At 37.2% G+C, this 18,966-nt stretch overlaps 1 protein-coding gene across 1 annotated transcript in view; it reads right to left on the bottom strand.

The window, feature by feature from the left end:
* The window catches only part of INTS6 (integrator complex subunit 6), a 44,409-nt gene extending 26,053 nt beyond the window's left edge, over positions 1 to 18,356 (bottom strand). Inside the window, exon 1 of the mRNA XM_009642613.2 lies at positions 18,201 to 18,356. Within this exon, the coding sequence (XP_009640908.1) occupies positions 18,201 to 18,320 (120 nt within the window). The 5' untranslated portion in view covers positions 18,321 to 18,356. The remainder of the gene's footprint in view (positions 1 to 18,200) is intronic.
* Between the last annotated feature and the right edge of the window lie 610 nt (positions 18,357 to 18,966).

Below are 18,966 nucleotides of genomic sequence, written 5' to 3' on the forward strand. Positions count from 1 at the left end.
CAGGAGCCTTCCGTCCCTCCTGAAAAAGAGGATCCCAAAGTAATCCATGCACATGTCAACTCCAAGCCCAAGCAGCACACTCCACTCTATGTAGGGCTAAAAACAGACTGGGTAAAAGCCACCACCAGCTTTTGTTTAGTGGGCCCCACTCTCCTTCTATTGTCAAGCTTCAGGCCTTGTTTTTCTTCTTCAGAAAACAATAAAGAAAAATACAACTAGATCCACAGCCTAGTTCTGCTTATAAAGACAAATTTACTCTAAAAATATGGAGAGAGAACTAATATGTTTTAAGAAAAAGACCTTTAAAGCCATTTTTTAGAACCCATTTAATATAAAGGATCATTGCCTGATCATGTGCTTGGAACAGAAATATCACCTAACGATTTGAAATATATTTGGTGAGGGGTGTCCACTCTGAAGTGGCAACACCACTCACAGTGATCAATTTACTAGATGCCAACAGAAAAATTAAAAAGTTATCTGCTCAATATTTTCTCAAACCTTAGGGGTTTTGAGTTTTTCTTTTAAAATAGCACACCATTACTATGATAAAAAACATGCAAAAATAAAATTAAACACTGAAGATCAATCTCCCACGAAAGCTAAGCTAGTTCATAATCCAATTTAAACCATTACTCAAAAGAACTTAAGGACTCTCAAAGTACACTCAATTTTAATTAAAATAATTTCCATAGAATATTTAGCCTTATTTAATTCTGAAAAACAGTTACAGTATGTTATTCTGCCAACTAGTAGTTCACCACAACTGCAAAACATCAGCTAGAAGCTAATTACATTGCACTAAAATAATATTGAAAGTGGGGTTTCTAACTAGAGGAAAAGCACATTGGTCTCATGAATACTGAACATAACAATACTTTAATCCTATTGCTAATAAATGATTCTAAAAATAAATTCACAATTGATAAAAATAACAAGATTTTAGATTTAGAATGTCATAAGCAATGTTCTTTAGGTCAATATCCTGGTCCACTTTGAAATTTAAGTGTTAAAAATTTAGTCTCTGACAACCCCTATTATCCAGATATCCTCATTAGCTTAAACATTTTTGTGTACCTCAACTATAATCTTTCTCAATTTTACCCATCTAAAATTTAAGCATTAAACTTAAACACTTAGGGCTCAGAATGACTATGAAATCATAAGGAAGGAAACGAGATACTAAGCTTGAGGCCTCCCCCCCCCCCCCCCAAAAAAAAATTCCAAGGGAGAAATTACTTCATCCTCAGTCTATCTTTTACAATCTCACAAGCATTTTACCCATACAACGGATAATCACCGCAGACATACTAAGTCAAGAATCAATTCATGTAGCAACATATTTACAAAAGCCAGAATCTCTTTTTACCAGAACAAGAACATTCATTTGCAGCCATAGTAACAGCAGATTTGAGAATCTCTGCCACCAAAGACAAAGTAACTTACATTTCCACATGTATCATCTACAGGATAACTGTGGAAATGCTAGCCATGCACTGTTGCGGAACACTTCACACCTGTTTAAGTAACAAGGGAAGGTTTCCCCTTGAAATCTCTTCTTCACTAGCTAGATGTGAAAATACAGTAATCTTGAGGTCATCAACTCATCGATACAGCTATAAATATTACCCTTTCTAAAAAGAATTTATGAAATCAAGTCACAGAGTACACAGTTCACCACTGAATTATTAAAAGACAAGTGAACAGAGCTGCAGTTAGGTTCACGGCTCCATGCAATTTAGAAACATGAAATGAGTATCTATGGTCCACCTAAAGGAGCAGAAACATAATTAAAATATATCAAGGAAGAATTTCAGATAAAATGTCTACTATTGAGGTTTACTATTTTTGTCTAAAAATTTCCATGTCATTAATTCTTAAAGAACACCGCTGACTATTCTGACCCTACTCCTCACTTTAGTTATACGAAGGCATACAAAACCAGTATTAAGTCAGGTATTCCTATAAAAAAAGAAACCCACTCTTACTTTTATATAAGTTCTCAAAACTCAGAGATGTTTCAGTATATTTGGCAAAATGAAATTCTGGAAGACTCACACTTACCAATTTTTTAAAATAAACTGCAGCAGTTTTGTCAATTGCTGTTTTAGAACTTTACTTCAGTCCAATAAAATTATTTTCTATTGCTCTTCCTTTAGAAATATACTATTAAAATAAAACACTACGAAATATGTTCTTGAAAATACATAGCAACACCATTGACTGTGAATGCCTATGAAATCAATTCAGCACAGCTCCATCGTTTTAGTTCCGCAGTGAAACTGTGAGTGGCAGAGCACACATTACCAGCTCTGTGGCAGCCTACAGGTATGCCGAAATGCACTGCAAATCAGCTCGGCATACCAAGGTGTAAATAAGAAGCCTGGTTACAACTTACTCTGACAACTAACTAATCACCACGAGGTTTTGTTCATTTCAGAAGAAAAATAATCCAGCAGCTAATTTTAGTTTCACCTTACATTCCCATGCAGGAAAGTCAAAGATAGAAAGCGTAAAACCCTGAGTTCTTGAAGTAAGTAGGCCTTAGTACCAAGATCAACTCAGCCTCAGTACCAATACCTTGGGAAAAATAAGGGCATCACTCACAATTTCAGCTGCATTATATAGGCCTATTCTAACAAGTATACAAGCAAAAATACTTCTGTTCTTGTGTTACCTGTTTTCAGACCGATTATAACCAGTGATAGTCTCAAAACTCAACTGCTATGTTTAAACTGTGGCAGTTTGAGCCCCAATTTACTACTCAGGCTACAGTGAATTGAAAAATTTTATTTTAAACTCTTATTTTTAAATAGGTTTGCTTATAAACAAACATTTTAGAAAAAAACCTAAATGTTCCTTATTTTTCTAGGTGAAAATTCTGTGGCAACTGGCTCCCACAGGGACTTCAGCTAATTGTGCCATGTGGGCAAATTGGCTTGTTTGGTATCCTTTTCTGTCCAAATAGCTGAGCATCATCTGACTGAAAGCTCTTTTCAATAACACGCTTTTCCCTCTGAAGGTTCCTAGCAGTGGTGAAGAAAAGTACTAAGGAAGAAGCACCAAAGGTTTTAATGGCTGATCATCCTGTTCAACCACCGAGTCCTGTAATGTGGTACAAGAGGATTTTTTCATTCACCTACAATCTGCATTTTCAAGGGCAGATAGGCACCAAGGAGACAAAAAATCCCCCACACCTCTTTTTGGTAGTTACTTAAAAATCAGCATCAATACCAGGGCAATCTTGCAAGCTTGCTAGGCTAAAATGGAGTAAGCAAGAGATTCAAAGCCTTAGAACTAACTTATCTGTTACACAACACACATTCTTTTGAACAATTTGACAGCTTCACAACTATTTGTTCCAAATCACAAAGCAACTCAGTTACGCTGGCTGCCATTTCTTCAGTCTCCAGCTGAAGTAGTTCTGTGCTCAGATAATACACAATAAATACAGAGCTGTGAGCACCACTGAGCTCCGCGCCGCTCACACCGGGTCCCAGCAAGCAGCACAGCCAGCCCACCCCAGCTTGCATGATGTTCTGAGGGAGCCTCAGATTGAGCCAGAAGGGTATCAAATTGTCAAGACCATTGTTGTCTGGTTAAGACTCTCAAAACTAAGAATTCACTTTTGTAGGCAAGTAAGCTTAGCAACCAGTTTCAGCACAACTAATATATTCATGGATATTTTTTTTTTCTTTTTCAAAGCGTAAAGCAACTCAAAAGCTATCATGACCTTCAGATGTGCAAGTATACAATAATACATATGCAGTAAGAGAAAACTGATTTAAGACTACTGTTACCTCAATGCACACATTTAAACATTAAGTTCAGAGTCAGAAGTGTTGAAAAACTTAAGAAATAGCTGAGGTAGAAACATGAGCAAAAAAATGCCAAGCCAGAGACTAAAAATGTCATGTTCAACAAGCAACTACTATAAAAAGAAATAAGTATTTGGTAGTACAAAAGCTTCATGCCCAAGAAAGGCTAGAAGTTGGAAATAAACGTAAACTGAAATACAGTGCATATTTATAACAGAACACATTACTAATCACTGGAAAAAAATCGTTTTCAGATCACAATCAAATGCCTACAAGGTAAGCGTTCATTTCAGTAAGTCACAAAATTTAACAGAAGTTGTATTGCACATCCACCATACATTATATTATCTCAGCAGAGCCTTTTTATTTTCAGAAGTATCAGCCCTAACTGCCAGTAAACTTAGTCATCTGACCAGGAAATACAGAAGTGCACTATCAGTTTTTTCGACTCAATCAGGTTTTTTAGAATTGAAAAGGTCAAGATTCTCATAAATGCTCATGAGAATTTGTGAGCACCATTGTTCAAAAACAATAGTTTAAAATTAAATCTAAAAGCCAGAATGATGGCAAAATTATTAGCCTTAAAGCTGTTTTTTTTTAAACTGATAATAGCTTAAAAAAATACCAAAACACTGAGCTCGAATTTCAACAAGCTAAAACAGATGGTCCAAATCCATCATAGTTTTCACTTGCTTTTTGTATCTTAGGAACTTCAGTTACACTTTAGCAAAATCATGAAGTGTCTAAACATTAATTTAACATTTATAAGAGACTTTCCCCTTCATCGCTCAAGGCAGAACACTATCAGTCAAGCACGCAGCTGCTCTGTGCTCTGACAGTCAGCTACACAGAAACTGTAGCATTTTGTGCAACTTCTTACTTGCCCCACTCGCATTTTCTGCAACTTTCACTATTTTCTATCATCCCTGCAGAACCAAACAATATCATTGTGAAGACCTATAGAATCAACTGTATTTTATGCATTCACACAATTGTTTCCCAAGTCACAAACACAGTTGAATACACTGGCATCATAGTAGTATTTTAGTGAATTCATAATTGGCAATATGACTCCTCACAAAAACTACTTTGCCCTTAAGATTTTTTTCAAATGTATGTAGACATGCACCATAACCATGCATGCATATGTACACACTACAGTACTCAAGAACGAATACGCTTTCTGCCTCAGTAGATTAGTGAATTCTTTCCTACTACTTGGTAACAAGCAGAATGGCTTTAAATGGAACCTTTCCTAGAGGAAGCTATGCTGCACATCACCTAATTAATATTTAGCACAAACACACTACAGAAAACTCTGTGATCTATCAGAATGCAAGGAAGAATACGCTGGGGGGAGGAAAGAGCAAGAAGGGCAGTCAGGTTCTACCACAACATTAGCTTTGATAAATGACTTCTCAAAGGATACGCCACAAGAGCTCCATGATTCTGTAGCCAGACTGAAAAGCATAGCACCTCAGAACTGCATCATGGTATTACCTAAGTGACTGAACCTGCATGATAAAAACAGCTTTGAAACCATGTTTAACTTTATTTGTTATGGCTGGTTTAGAACACAAACTGACCCCACGAATGGGAACCACCTAAGCATCAGAGAGACTTCTGTGATTTCAGGCTGAATGAGGAAGAGCTGAAGAACAGACTGGAATTCCGTACAGGATTAAGATCTCTGACAAGCCAGGCTTCATGCACAAAGAAAGTTGCTAACTCGTCTCTGTTTTGCTGTCTGTAAGATTTTTATATACTCCCTTGATGCTGGTGATTATTCAATAGATAATGCAGTTTTGCAGTGGTAGCAATTCTGTCTTACTAGTAGATGATCAGATATTTGTACAGCAGATGTATTTCAAGATCACTTTCAGAAGCCTCAGAAGAAAGTTCAGTGAAAGCTACACTAACCACTGAGTTTTACACAGAATACAAGTGTTTTGAAATCTGTTAGGAGGTTTTCAAGTTATAAAAGAAATTTTAATATAAAACAGAAATCTCCCTTGATGCCTGATTTAATAGCAAAGATAGATGCCAGGCCAGTCACACATTGGAATCTTATGAAACAAGCTAATGAAACACTATTCCAGGAATTACACTACCACCAAGAAAAAACCTCCAATGTTTTTCTGAGAGGGCGGCAGGAGAGCAGGAGGATTCTTACCATTAGCCCTAGTCTATAAACACCTGCAGTATGGGCATACATGCTCTATCATAACACTGAAACCTTCTAGCTCTCCCTGCAGTATCCAAGATAGGAGGGCTTAGGCTCCACCTCTCCCCTTCATGTTAGACAGCCAGGAATACTACCTCATCCTGAAAGACAGGTTTTAAGAACACAGGTAAATTAATCACCTGTTAAAGGTAATATGAGAGAGCCCCTTACTACACCCAAAACAGCAGCGCTCCATGTCTTGAAAGGAAAGTGACTACTATCAGAAATGCAGATGACAGTAGCAGGTTTCAGAAGCTCGAAGTACAGTCCTTCGTAGTCTCAAGAACCATAAAGATCTAGTTCCTCTGTATATGAAACAATATACGGGATGGGTAAACCCACCAAAGCTCTTCAACTGAGGGATGAGGGAAAGAAACAAGATTGACAAATGCTGAAGGAGTCTCGACTGAGCCCATGGCAATAACTGTGCACTATGAAAACACCACCTCTCAACACCGCCACTGACTCTCACAAATTAGGACTTGCATGGTTTTCATTGTAGTTTTACCCCCATAAAAGGGACTTTTATAAATGTTTGGCCAAAATAGCGTATCAGAGACTACCTCACCTATGTAAATTTGTATTTTTACTTTGTAATTGGAAAACTAGCCAGCAGAGGGTGCACAAGTTAATAAAAATTATCCTTATATGAGGTAACTGAGTAACAAGGAGACAAAACTTAAGGCACACTCTGTTTGAATACTATCTCAAAATACATATAAACAGGTAAATACTTGTTTTCTAAAACTGTGTATACCTAAAAAACCCTAAATGATTGCTTAAGTACAAATGAGAAGTAATCAGTCACTGAACCCTAATCTCTTGATCTAACTCTATGTTTGATCCAACAGTTAGTTCACGGTTTCTGACATCAGGGACAGCACATACCATCATTCCTCTTCTCCCCTTTTTTGCTACTGATTGCCCACCTTTTGGAAGGCTCAACCACAAGCATTCAACTGTATCTCACACACACAGACTCCCTTTTCTTTTGAAGCTAGAAGATAAAATATTATCTCAAATTATTGGAGAAGACCTTAAAAACAGTTTCAAAAAAGTCTACTAGAATATATCAAGGTCTGAACTCATGCTTCCATTAACTCACCATCTTTTCCCCCAAGGAAATGGAAAAAGCTGTTCAAGCAGTCATGATTGCTCCTGCACTCATTCACACTCTGAAAGTGAGGGTATCAATGGCAAAGATTTTGCAGCAAGGATGGCTATCGCAAAAGACCTCTCCTCCAGGAGGTGAGGAGATTCCAAAACTTAAATTCAGCTATGTACAGGTGTCCTTCCCTATAGGCTACAGTGAGGATATTATAGGCAAAGTAAATTTTCAATTCTTTACTTAACCACATCACAAATACTTAAAGAGATACTCCAATGACCAAGATATGCACTAATCAGTTTCTTATTCAGAATGTCTATGGAGGATTACTAGGTAGTCACATGGCTTTTGCTTCATCCCTCACTGGCACTACAGATTAGCAGTAGATAAAATGATTTCTGCACACTCAGTTAGGACATTGGTTCCATGGTATGACTGAAGCTTTCTGTATTGCAGGTGAGTGGAACAAAGGAGTTGTAGGTTTAAACAACAACAAAAAAGAAACAGTTAGCAAAAGGTTTTCAAAGCAGAACACCAGTGCAACAGCAACTTTTCCTAAAGCCGAGCCAGAAATTAAACTCCTAGGCACACCAGTACAGAATATAGGGATGCAGGGAGCATTCTTGAAACAACTGCTATCTCCATAACATAGGCTACATAATTTCCACTTAAGAAAAGGAAACTTAAGGTATCTAGGAAAATAAATGGAATGAAAAAGTAATTTGCTCTTCCGTATTTGCTCCTAAGCATTCTTTTTAAAAAATAACCATTTATGGCTTCACTTAACTATTGAAGCTCTAAGAATATGTCATCTCATACTTTTCTGGCCCAGTCTGGAAGCCCTACAGCAAAAATCAAAGATCCAGTCAGATATCACTTACTATATTTAATTACAGTACAGAGACAAAACAGCTATCTGAATTGCATAAGAGACACCAAACTCTTTGTCCAAAAGAAAAAAAAAAATCATAGAAATATATTTAAGTGTATCAGCTGCTTGCTTTGCCTGAGCTTGCAAGTTTGAGTTCTATAGGCAATGATTTCATTGCATATCCATCTTGAAACGTGCAAAAAAGAAAATTCTCTGTGCTTAGTATTATTTTTATAGATGCTCAAAACTTTACATATTCTGAGTTCCCAAGTCTGGCACCAAATGTACTGCTTAAACAGTATTTAACTGTGCAACTTTAGTCATTTTGGAATTCTACTCAAAAAGTCTGTGTTAAGAACAAAACCAAAACTAACAGCAAGAAAACCAAAAAAACCACCCCAAAGCAGCCTGAAAAGGAGATTCAATGCAAGACATGATAGTTTTGGAATATAAAATTGAACAGTGCACATGTGAAAACTGTAGAGGTGTGTGTCAAGGAAGCATTTTTAGACTATGCTCATGCTGAACAATAAAGGAGTGATGAATACATGGCAGGATTTACTAAGACATCAAACTTAAAACCCCAAGATACATTGATGTCTTCATGTGCCTAAATCACAGAGTTGCCAACATTACTAAGTCACAGAGTTTCAAAAATGCCAGTTTAGTATAAAGGTTTGTCCTGCTTCTTTCATCTAAGAACAAGTTTAATTGAGGTCTAAATAACATATTATGTAAGTGGTAACTTCTTGATTAACTTCTAAGTGCTCCAATTTAGATGAGGTCCTTGGTAAGTTACAAAAACAATTCAGTCCTTGAATTTTTCACAATTTATGACAATTAATTATTACGTGCCAGTCTCAAAAAACCCCCAACCCATAGAATGGACTTCATATGTTGTGAATTCCAGCAAGTAACAGTGCTTCACACAGTGAAGAACAGCACTGAAATGAAGAACAAAAAAAAGCCACTAACATTTAAAACATGTAAGCACTGATGTGACAGATATCTGACTATTCCAAAAGGGAAGAATTTTAACTTTTCCTTACCTTAAATTGATTGAAAACCAGCAAAGAAACTGTGATCACAACTTGTACCTTGTTTTTAAGGTAATGGAAACTATCCCTTAAAAAAAGATGCACCTTATCGGTTAGTTACAGGTTAGTAAGTGACAATCACTACTGGAATCATCTGAAATTTAATAAATCAGCAAAAAAATCCTGGTGGTTTCCAAAGTTATTTGAATGAATATAGTAAGTGCAAGCTGATAAAAATAGGTTATATTTGAGCTTTTATAAACTTTTAAAAAAAAGCTAAAATAATCATCCATACCAAACATAACTTTAAATTCAGCCCCAAAGAATCTGGGTTTACAGATTATTTTGGTCATATTTCCTAAAAATATTTCTGAATGTTTTTGTTCCAAAAATAACTGACCTTGTCAAGCCCTGGATCAAGTCGCTAATTACTGCAGCCTTTCTGCCTCACAGCAATGACTTTACATAGCTGGTCCTGGCTCAGTCAGTGCAATTCATAGTACTAAGCCAGGCCTCTGTTCTCCATATACTGGAGAAGGATAATGAATTTCACAGTTGCCAGCACACCAAGTAGGGAAAACACCAAAAAAACCAAACTCAAAAACAACAACAACAAAAACCCACCAAAAAAAAACGTAATGGGAAAAGCCAAAGAGAGAGCTGTACACACAATTCTCCCTACCTTTTGGGGGGTTATCAATCCAGAGTACCAACAAGCTGACTGAAAGTAACTTATTGGCTCATGAACATAAGGCAATTCTTCTCAATAATCACCCCAAGACTCCCCCCACAACTCTATCCCAGAGTTTATCACCACTACAGCAGGAGCAACTTAGCTGTTTTAAAATGGACTGTGAACAGCTACAGTTTACAGTCCAGCTTATTAAGGATTTGCATCAATCACTGATTTATTTTATGACATGAAGTCACACCCACAACTTGCCTTGAGTTGGGCACATGAGAAGCCATGAGTTCAGGAGTAGAGCAGACAGCTAGGTTCGCTACGTCTTACATATACTGATGCATACAATCAAGCCAGCATTCCGGGATAGAAAGCCCCAGAGGGGGGCATATTGGTGGAAGAAAGAGATGGTCACTTTTCACTCGTATTTTGTACGCTGAGCATCAAAAAAGAAAGTCAGTGCTCTAAATTTATTAGAATGACAAATATTCTGAATTTGTTCAATGTAGCTTTTTGGCTCAAGGAGACATTGACAAAATACACAGTGTATTCAGGTAATTTATCTTCAAACATTATTATTATATGAAATCAGATTAACACCCTGCTCTCCACAAGCAGTAGCAGCTACACACAGATAGAAAAAAAAAACCTGTAAATTAAAGGAAATGGGAGTGGCTACAATGAACAGACACCAAATGTGATTATTTGGGTAAAAGTTTCCTGGCTTAGTCAACAACAGGACATTAAGCACTATTTTCAAAATATGTCCCTGAATCACTGTCAAAACCCCACATGAGAGACCTCATCTGCACGGCAGTTCCTGCTAGATCAGTCTTCCAAAAGACCTCTGATGTTCATGCCATGGAACTAAGTTAAACACAATCAACAGTTACTTATCTGCTATTCTAGTTATCTACCACTGCAGTGCTGCAAGATCCACGCTTACCACCCATATTAGAATAACTGAATGAGATTGACAAATCCTCTTGTACTCTCATACAACCAGAATTCTTATCTATTCAGTGTCCCAATCATAGTCATTCAAGGTTCCTAAGGTTTGTATCATATCTTGCAGCCAGCAACTTCTTACCTGTCTATTTTAACTCAGCTGTAGGCACTAACCTATTTTCCCCACTTGAAAAATTTAGGCTTAAGTCTACGGTGGACTGTAGATTTATGTAAGCTAGGGCAAATCAGTTAACTGAGGCAGAGACATTATCTCTAGAATGAAAACAACAGGTGCTTAGATAACAGATACTTGATTTCTCATTAACATAATACAGAAATTGCCTATACCATACATTTTTGAAAAATCTAGTCTGTTAGGGGTCAACTTTACGGTACCAGAGTAATTAAATACACCCCCTTCAATTTTTTTTTTTTTTTTTTAAATAAAATATACAGGCAATAATAAAGAACCTGGAATCCTGTTTGCTGTCAATATTCAGAAATATAATAGTAAAAATATGCTGATACATGAAAAATATTTCATGAACATGTGATATCCTTTGTAGACATCACAGAAAGATACTACAGGATCATCAGAAATCTCTTACGGCTCACAGGCTAGTCCACTTTAAAAGAAAAATTAAGGGTCTTTTAATACATATGAAAGATTTGTCCTAAATACACATATAACCATTATCTCCTAACTGCAGTACTGGTTTTTCTTTAAATAAGACTGCTCTACACTTTGGACAATTAAAATTAAGACCATAATCACACAACAAAAACCGGACATTTGATAAGGGTTCTGTATTAGCTAAATACTAACACTCACAAATTACCTGAAATTCCAATCTGTTGCATAAACAACAAGTGAAAACGACTTGAAAAAAGGGCCAGAGAATATGATTCCAAAAATCACAACATGAAGTGGAAAAATTAATATGTCTAAGTGTGAGATGCAGATATGGGAATATTCTATGAACTCTTAAAAGACTCACTATGTTGTTAAAGGTACAGAATGTACTAAAAGAAAAAAGCAACAGCAAGTAAGACTCTCAAGCAACACAATCATAGTTTCAACTGAGCCCCAGCTGAATTAAAATTCAGATGCATACACAAGTAACAGTTTTTCCCTTCAAGCTTCAGAGATATGGACAGTCTACAATAGAAATCCAAGGCTGAATGTAACTATTCAGTAAGAAAAGTGAAAACAAGCTTAAAGAGAATAAACATAATGAGGGAGACAATGGGGGAAAAAATAAATACTTGTGCTTCACAAGATAACCGAACTCCTGGGTCTGTATGTACTTGCTTTGCCTCCCTGACAATTGGCTATGATGAAGTGCAAATAAATTTCAAAAAGACAAGAATACTTCAACTATGGGACATGTACCTTTAAGCACCCAAATACGAAAGCTAATATATCCAAGGAGTCTATAATGAACAGTCTATAACTGTTCAAATAAACTCTTCCAGATAGACAGTCAAGCCAAGTGATAAAATTTTGGTACTCCTAGCTGTCCTCAGACTTTCTCTGATGAATTTTTAGTGAATCCAAGAGTATCAGCCAGAGACAGACATCTGTATCATCTGCTTAAGCTTTGGCAGCATGACTGTGCTCACCTGACCTCTAAAAATCAAAGCCACAATGAACATGTTATGGCACTGCTCCTTCCAAATTAAATTTATTGAAATACTGAGCACTTAAAGATTCCAAGTGTTCAAAGCATATTTGATATTCAGAACATGAGGAAGTATCTCACATCTTTCTGCTAGTGAAACAGATTGATGAGATCATTTTCATCTGAAAAAATACTTTGTGTAAGTTGTTTTAACTTTAAAATTAGAACTGGATTAGAACTGGGCAAGTGATTTTAAGAACACTTAAGTCTGATGTGTTTATTATTATTATTACCATTGAGACTTTCAGTGAACTTGGTTGCTCTGGGAAGGCTGAAAGGCATGCAGTTCCACCTCACAATGTGAAAAAACACTTGCAACAATGCCTGCTGTAGCTGTCATTAAAGGATACTATAAAAAAAAAAAAAACCACTAAAAGTTATAAACATTTCCAGAGCGGACAAGATGGCATGCTTAAAAGTTACATTCTAAAAAGTATAAATTAGAAGCAATATGCTTAATTTTATCGTGTAGGTGAGAAAGATGGACTTTTACCTGCATTTCCCATAGAGATTTTTGACATGCGCAGGCATATAGGTTTACTTTAAAACCATTACTATTCCACACAAAACAGGAGACTATGAAAAATCTTTTCTTATATGTATTTCTGCCATTACCATGCTTAAGCTTGCTATGCTGTTTTCTACTGTCTGAAATTCTCTCATTGGGTTTTGTTGGGGAAGGGGAAAAAAAAAAAGCAAATAGGAGAGCTGCTCTAGACATGCAAACCTCTGCCTCTACCAACATCAGAAGCAAACTGCCTGTGCAACCGTGCCAGCATGACAAAGCAGGAAACGCTAACCTAAACTTTGGTTCCAAATTTGGATGCACACTCAACACAGGCCATTACGGTGCAGTGTTTATGACCCCAGAATGCCAAGACAAAAGTCATGCTCGAAGGATTTTGACTTTTGAAAGCAAGGAAATCCAGTAACAATCCTCAAAAGCCAGTTGGAAACTAAAACTGCACAATAATTTAAAGAATCACTGCAAAAGCATAATTTATGCAATGTTAGGGGACAATATTTCATATGTGTGATTGTTGTTTTCTTTCTTTAAGCTCAGCAGATTTTTAGACATGGATAAGCACATAAGTAAGGAGTCAGTCTACAATGTGTCACTGAAAAACAAAGCTGTCATGTGCCTACAAGCACAATTAGACTTGATCTCCTAGGTATGCTATCTACGTGTATTTGGAATACTATAGTACTTAAGCCATTATGGCAAAACATACTGATCTCTACAGACCAACACTAAAGTTTTACTGTGTGAACACATAGCAATCCTGCTACTATAGCTAGATATGGGTCTAACCATGTATTTAGAGAGAACTATAAAGTAGCAGTTAACCTAAGATTGGATTGTTTGATGGTCATACATGGTATGAATAAAACCCTTGGAAAAAAACCCTAGTGTTTAAAAACAACGCCATTATATGCAGGACACCTTCCAACTTCCAGGTCAGAAATAGGTCCTTCCAGCCCTAGCATATTTTTAAGTTCCCAAAATATTCTTAATCAGCTGAATTCCATTTAGATTTTAGTTTGGTTCAAAATGTCTTAGTTATGCTTCTCTATGTAAGTGAAATGCACCGCAGAAAAATAAAAAAGGCTTTTGCCAAGACTGCGCACAGTGTGGTAAGTCATCAGAACAATGTTTCTTGTATTAGCCTAAATCCAGACAGCATCTTATTCATCACTGTGAATGAAAAACACCTATCCCAAGTCCATGTGGATTACAGAAGCATTATAGTTGGCTTTTCTGTTTCAAAACAACTAAGTTAGCATGTGCTTTTGTTACATCAAATTTAAGTCAAATTCATCTCTAAGCCAGTTTTACCATATCAGTAATAATTATGATGCTGAAGAATACATGCAAGACACTCTAGTGAGATAAAAAGACCATAAAAAGCTTATGTTATTGAAAAGCGCCGTTTCTAGCCACAATATTAAAACAAAATTTCACCCTGAAAAAATTTGGAAAAACACCTTGTGATGCATCAACTCAACCACTTTGAAATCCACTCAGATAAGTACATTTTGTCCTCTCAAACCTCATTCTATGCAATACTGATGAAAAAAATAGTAAGAGACCTTCATTACACAAATAACAATAGGCAAGGTGAAACACACAGGGAATCAGAAAATCAGAGCTTTAGGAATGTCAAACATCCATCAGATTCTAGTTTTGGTAGTGCTGTGTTGGTCCTTTGCACGTGAGTATCAAAACACCATCGGTACATATTTTACCTACCTTAGATTCAGAACTCAGAAACTTCACTACACACTGCAAATAATGTAAGTACATGGATGGTTCAATTCAACCATTTGTTTACATTTTTGCTATAGTAGCTACATTTTTCATGTTTTCCATTTACACAGAAACACATCTATTAGTATTTAATCCTTCCATCAACTGTAAAGAAGCTGCATGTTTGCCTCACTCAGAAATACTCAAGTTAAATTGTGACTACACATGTACTGCTGAACAAGCCATAGCTGTAAGATTTAGGAGCATATTCCAAGAGGACAGAAAATCTGCTAGTAAAAGGCTTGGTATTTCAGACTACCTGAAATAATGGAGAAGCTGAACTGGGGAAAATATGACAAAGAGAAGTCAATTAGCTAAGTGCCAACTGGGCTAATGAAGTACAATGTTCTGTGTGATATGACAGCGAGCCCTTACTGAACTTAATGTGCTTAAATTGTTTTCTTCCTGAAGACATCCAAAGCCTACATTTTTTCCTAAGCTCTCTATAAAAATGCAGAAGGTGAAGAGGACCACTATTTTTAGAGAATGCTAAAAGCTGACACCCTATTTGAAGGTTCATTCTTCTGCTATCATAGTCAGCACAAAGCATACTATGGGGGAAAAAAAAACCCTATAATTATTATTGGACTCAAGCAATATAACACAGACTTTATCAATCTGAAAGTGCTGTAAAAATTAAAGGAACAGTCACCTTAAAATATGTGTACTTTCCAAAATCTTTTGTTGTTGACAAAAACCTTCACAAAAATGCAGATCTAACAACCCTAGGTAAGACAAAGGGTTTATGAAGCCATACCATAGCATTAATATCAGAAGCAGCTTATGGAAAAATCTTCCAGTTCTTGATAAACTAAATGTGTTGACAGTGTCCCTTTAAGATTTGAACGTGAGATACTGTGATCAGCTAATACAGCTGTACACTTGGTAACTCAATCTTCATGAGCAACTGAGTCAGTACTTATTTACTGAAAAAGTAATATGACAAATACTCATATTAAAAATCCAAACATTAATGTTGCAAGAAAATATGAAGCAGGAGATTTTCCTCAATTTCAGAATGACCATTCAGCCATCACTCTTGTTCAGGAAGTCAGCTGATGGAGAGCTCTGGTCTACTTTGAAAGAAATCAAGTTTAGTGAGTCACACTGCCATTTAAACGAACAGTTCATACTCAGCAGGGGGACAAGACATTACGCCATTAGATGACATAACCAGACAATCCCATCAAGCTTGTACCATGTCTTGTCATTTGTATGTATAATTTTGTACTGGTTTACATTTGTACTGTTTTACAATTCATACATGTGAAACAAGTGGATCTTGGCAAGTATCTTAGAAGCTTGTCAATAGACCAAAGAAACCAAGTGTGATAGTCAGAAGATATTAAGCCAGAGAATTTTTTCCAGAGAAAAACTTACTAAAAGTTTAGATTTATTACTTCAAGTAACACCACACCTAAGATTACCTAAATGTTGCATTTTTGTAAAATTATCTTCTCCTCCCACTCTAAGATAATTACTCTTCAAGCATCCGTCTGCTATATTTTAGTTAAATAAACTACTCAAATATTTTATGGTCTTAATATTTGTAACTGCTTTAAAAAAAAAAGTGAATCAGCGCTTTATGTTCTGAGTGAAAACTATTTTAAATGCAACCGAGCATTCTGATGACTTTTATTTTCCTGAATTTGTAAGTTTCTCATACCATGTATATTTAAATACCCATTTACCTTAAGCAGATTTTAAGTAGTAGACATGAACAACAGGAAATTGATAGGGTAACATGACATAGTGCTCAAAGGCCAACATAAAGTTGAGGAAAGTTAACTGCCCTGGATCTCATCCTGTGAGCACTGAAGGACCAGTTAAGCATTCCACAATTTGATCTGATTTATGAGAAAACACTACTTTGATAAGTAGAGCCAAATGGGAACCTGTGACTTCAGCAGCAGATGACCCAGCACTTGCAATATACTTATCTATTTTTGCAGACACTAAAAGGAGTTAGAATTTCTATTTAGTCACCTGACTGCACATGTGAACACCTCTTCACCAGCCAGCTCCACATGTGGAACACAGCAAAAAAACATGCATAAGCAAGGGTGGGTTCAAGTTCAGATAGAGACTTGTAACCAAAACAGATCAGACAAAGAAAAAGTCATTGCTCCACAGACAAAAGAGCAGGTATTTGCAGTAATGAACAGTACTAGTGACTCAAAACAGTCATGACAACTCAGCTGCCCACTTGATCCAGTAGTTGAGCACAGCCGGTTCACTTAGAGCAAATTATTTGACACGGGTTTGATTAGAGCGTTATAATTATCAGCAGCAATGGGAAAGAGCAAGTATTTTGTGTGTGTGCCTACAGTGGTAAGTGTTCAAAAAAAGCTTTGTATAGCTCATGTAACTAAACAAAAACATCAGAAAATGGGAAAGATTAGCACACAGATGTATAAGAGGACAGCAGATGGTAACAGACAAAAAAATAAACCATGTGTGGAACTAGCACTTTTTTTTTTTAAGTTTCATCACTAAACTGGCATTTTAAAAATGTTTAGGCTCATTTGATCACCTAGTGGCAAAGCCATACAATGCAACATGAGAGAGAGAAATTTCCTTCCCAAACTAACATGGCATGTTATCACATAGATTCTGCTTAGACTGGAAAGGGGTGGGGGAGAAAGGGGACTTATTTTCACAGCCACATTCCCATGTTAAATACCAAGAGCAGTAACTAATCCTCACATAGAGAGGGAGCATTACATGAGAAGAACGAACGAAAAGGGGAGAATCGAGTTAGTACATCCCACATGAAAAATAGATTATATACTTTGTCCAATACTAATGATGTCTTTCATGTGAAACAAATCCAGGATTTGATCCAGTGCCAGAAAGGACTATGTACGCTTTCTAAAGCACATGTTTAACCCAGCATTTCTGTCTTTTACCAATTCATACTACTGAGCAAGAGAATGCTGGCGCACCCCAAAAAGAAGTCCTGCTTTAAAGGGATAGCTGCGATACAGACATTAGAAAAGCACAGCTTCTCAAGGCTCTGACACATCAGGCAGGTTTATACAATTACAGGTATACAGAGAAAAGTTGTAGTAAACTCATTGGAAAGAAAGGGGTTTGAAAAAGTTGTGCTCTGTTCGGTACTTTGGACACGCAGTGTTGTTAGAAAAACGGCTCATCTCCCAAACTGTACTTAATTATGCAAAGTGTCATGACCCTAACAGGCTCACCAGCTACAGTTCTGAAACACAGACTTGATACCAAAAAAAAAACGTTTAACTGAGAAGGTCAACTTGGAGGCTACACCACAGTTTAAAAGCTGAGGAGTAACTGAAGTCAAAAAAAAAAAAAAGAGAGACAAAGGAAAGTTGGGCACCAAACTATAGTCAGCAACTGCATTTCTTCAAACTATCTGAGCTCTGCTTACTTTTGAAGAAGCCCCCATATTGAGTATTTCATGAAGGTGTCACTTTGGACAACTAGCTAATTGTTGCCTCTGGGAAGTTTGTGTTTTATGATTTTTCTGCCTATTAATAGTCAACCTACCTGCCCATAGTTGTCTATGCCAGTTACTAATCTATTTAAGTTTAATAAATCAAAAGCTGTCCTTAGGGACTGGCCAAGAGTCGTAAGTCCTTCAGCCTGAAGGTTTTTCAGTTCATTCATAAACGTTGCATGGTTTTCCTTCCAGCCAGCCTGAAAAGAGAAACGTGAGAAGACTTATTCTCCAGATACGAGCTCTGCTTTCCTGTTAAGCTACCAAGCGCCTTCCTTGCTGCATGCAGCTCACTACAAATGCTAACAAAACACCTCGGAAGTTGCTAATATTTAATGTCGTTCCATAAAGCCTGAAAATATGTACTTCCCTTAAGCCTTACAGCTCCCCACCTATCAAATGAAGGTGTTTGATTTGTTCCACGGGACAAATTTCTGTGAAGTCACAGATGCACAAACCTTACTGCCACCGACACGGCTCTCCCGCAGCCCTTTCCAGATGGAAGCCGACCGCACTCCGAAGCGACCTCCAACAGGTTCACCGCCCTGTGTCATGTGGACCCACCGCCCCCTTCCCCCGCGGTACGCCTGCCCCCGCCCCGGCGGGGCTGGGGGAAGTCCCGTCCTCTTCCGAGTCCGGGCTCTGCGGGCTGAAGTCGGTCCTTCCCCCGCTCGCCCCTTCCAAGCTGAACTCTCCTTGGAGTTGCTGTCACTTCTCCCAACTTGAATAAATATCCCCCACAGTTCATTGCTGCTCACACACACCACACAGGGAAAAAATGTCGGCCATGTTGATGTCAGCGCTGCCGCCGCCGCC

Source organism: Egretta garzetta, unplaced genomic scaffold (genome assembly GCF_000687185.1).
Source record: "Egretta garzetta isolate BGI_Z169 unplaced genomic scaffold, ASM68718v1 scaffold377, whole genome shotgun sequence".
NCBI lineage: Eukaryota > Metazoa > Chordata > Aves > Pelecaniformes > Ardeidae > Egretta > Egretta garzetta.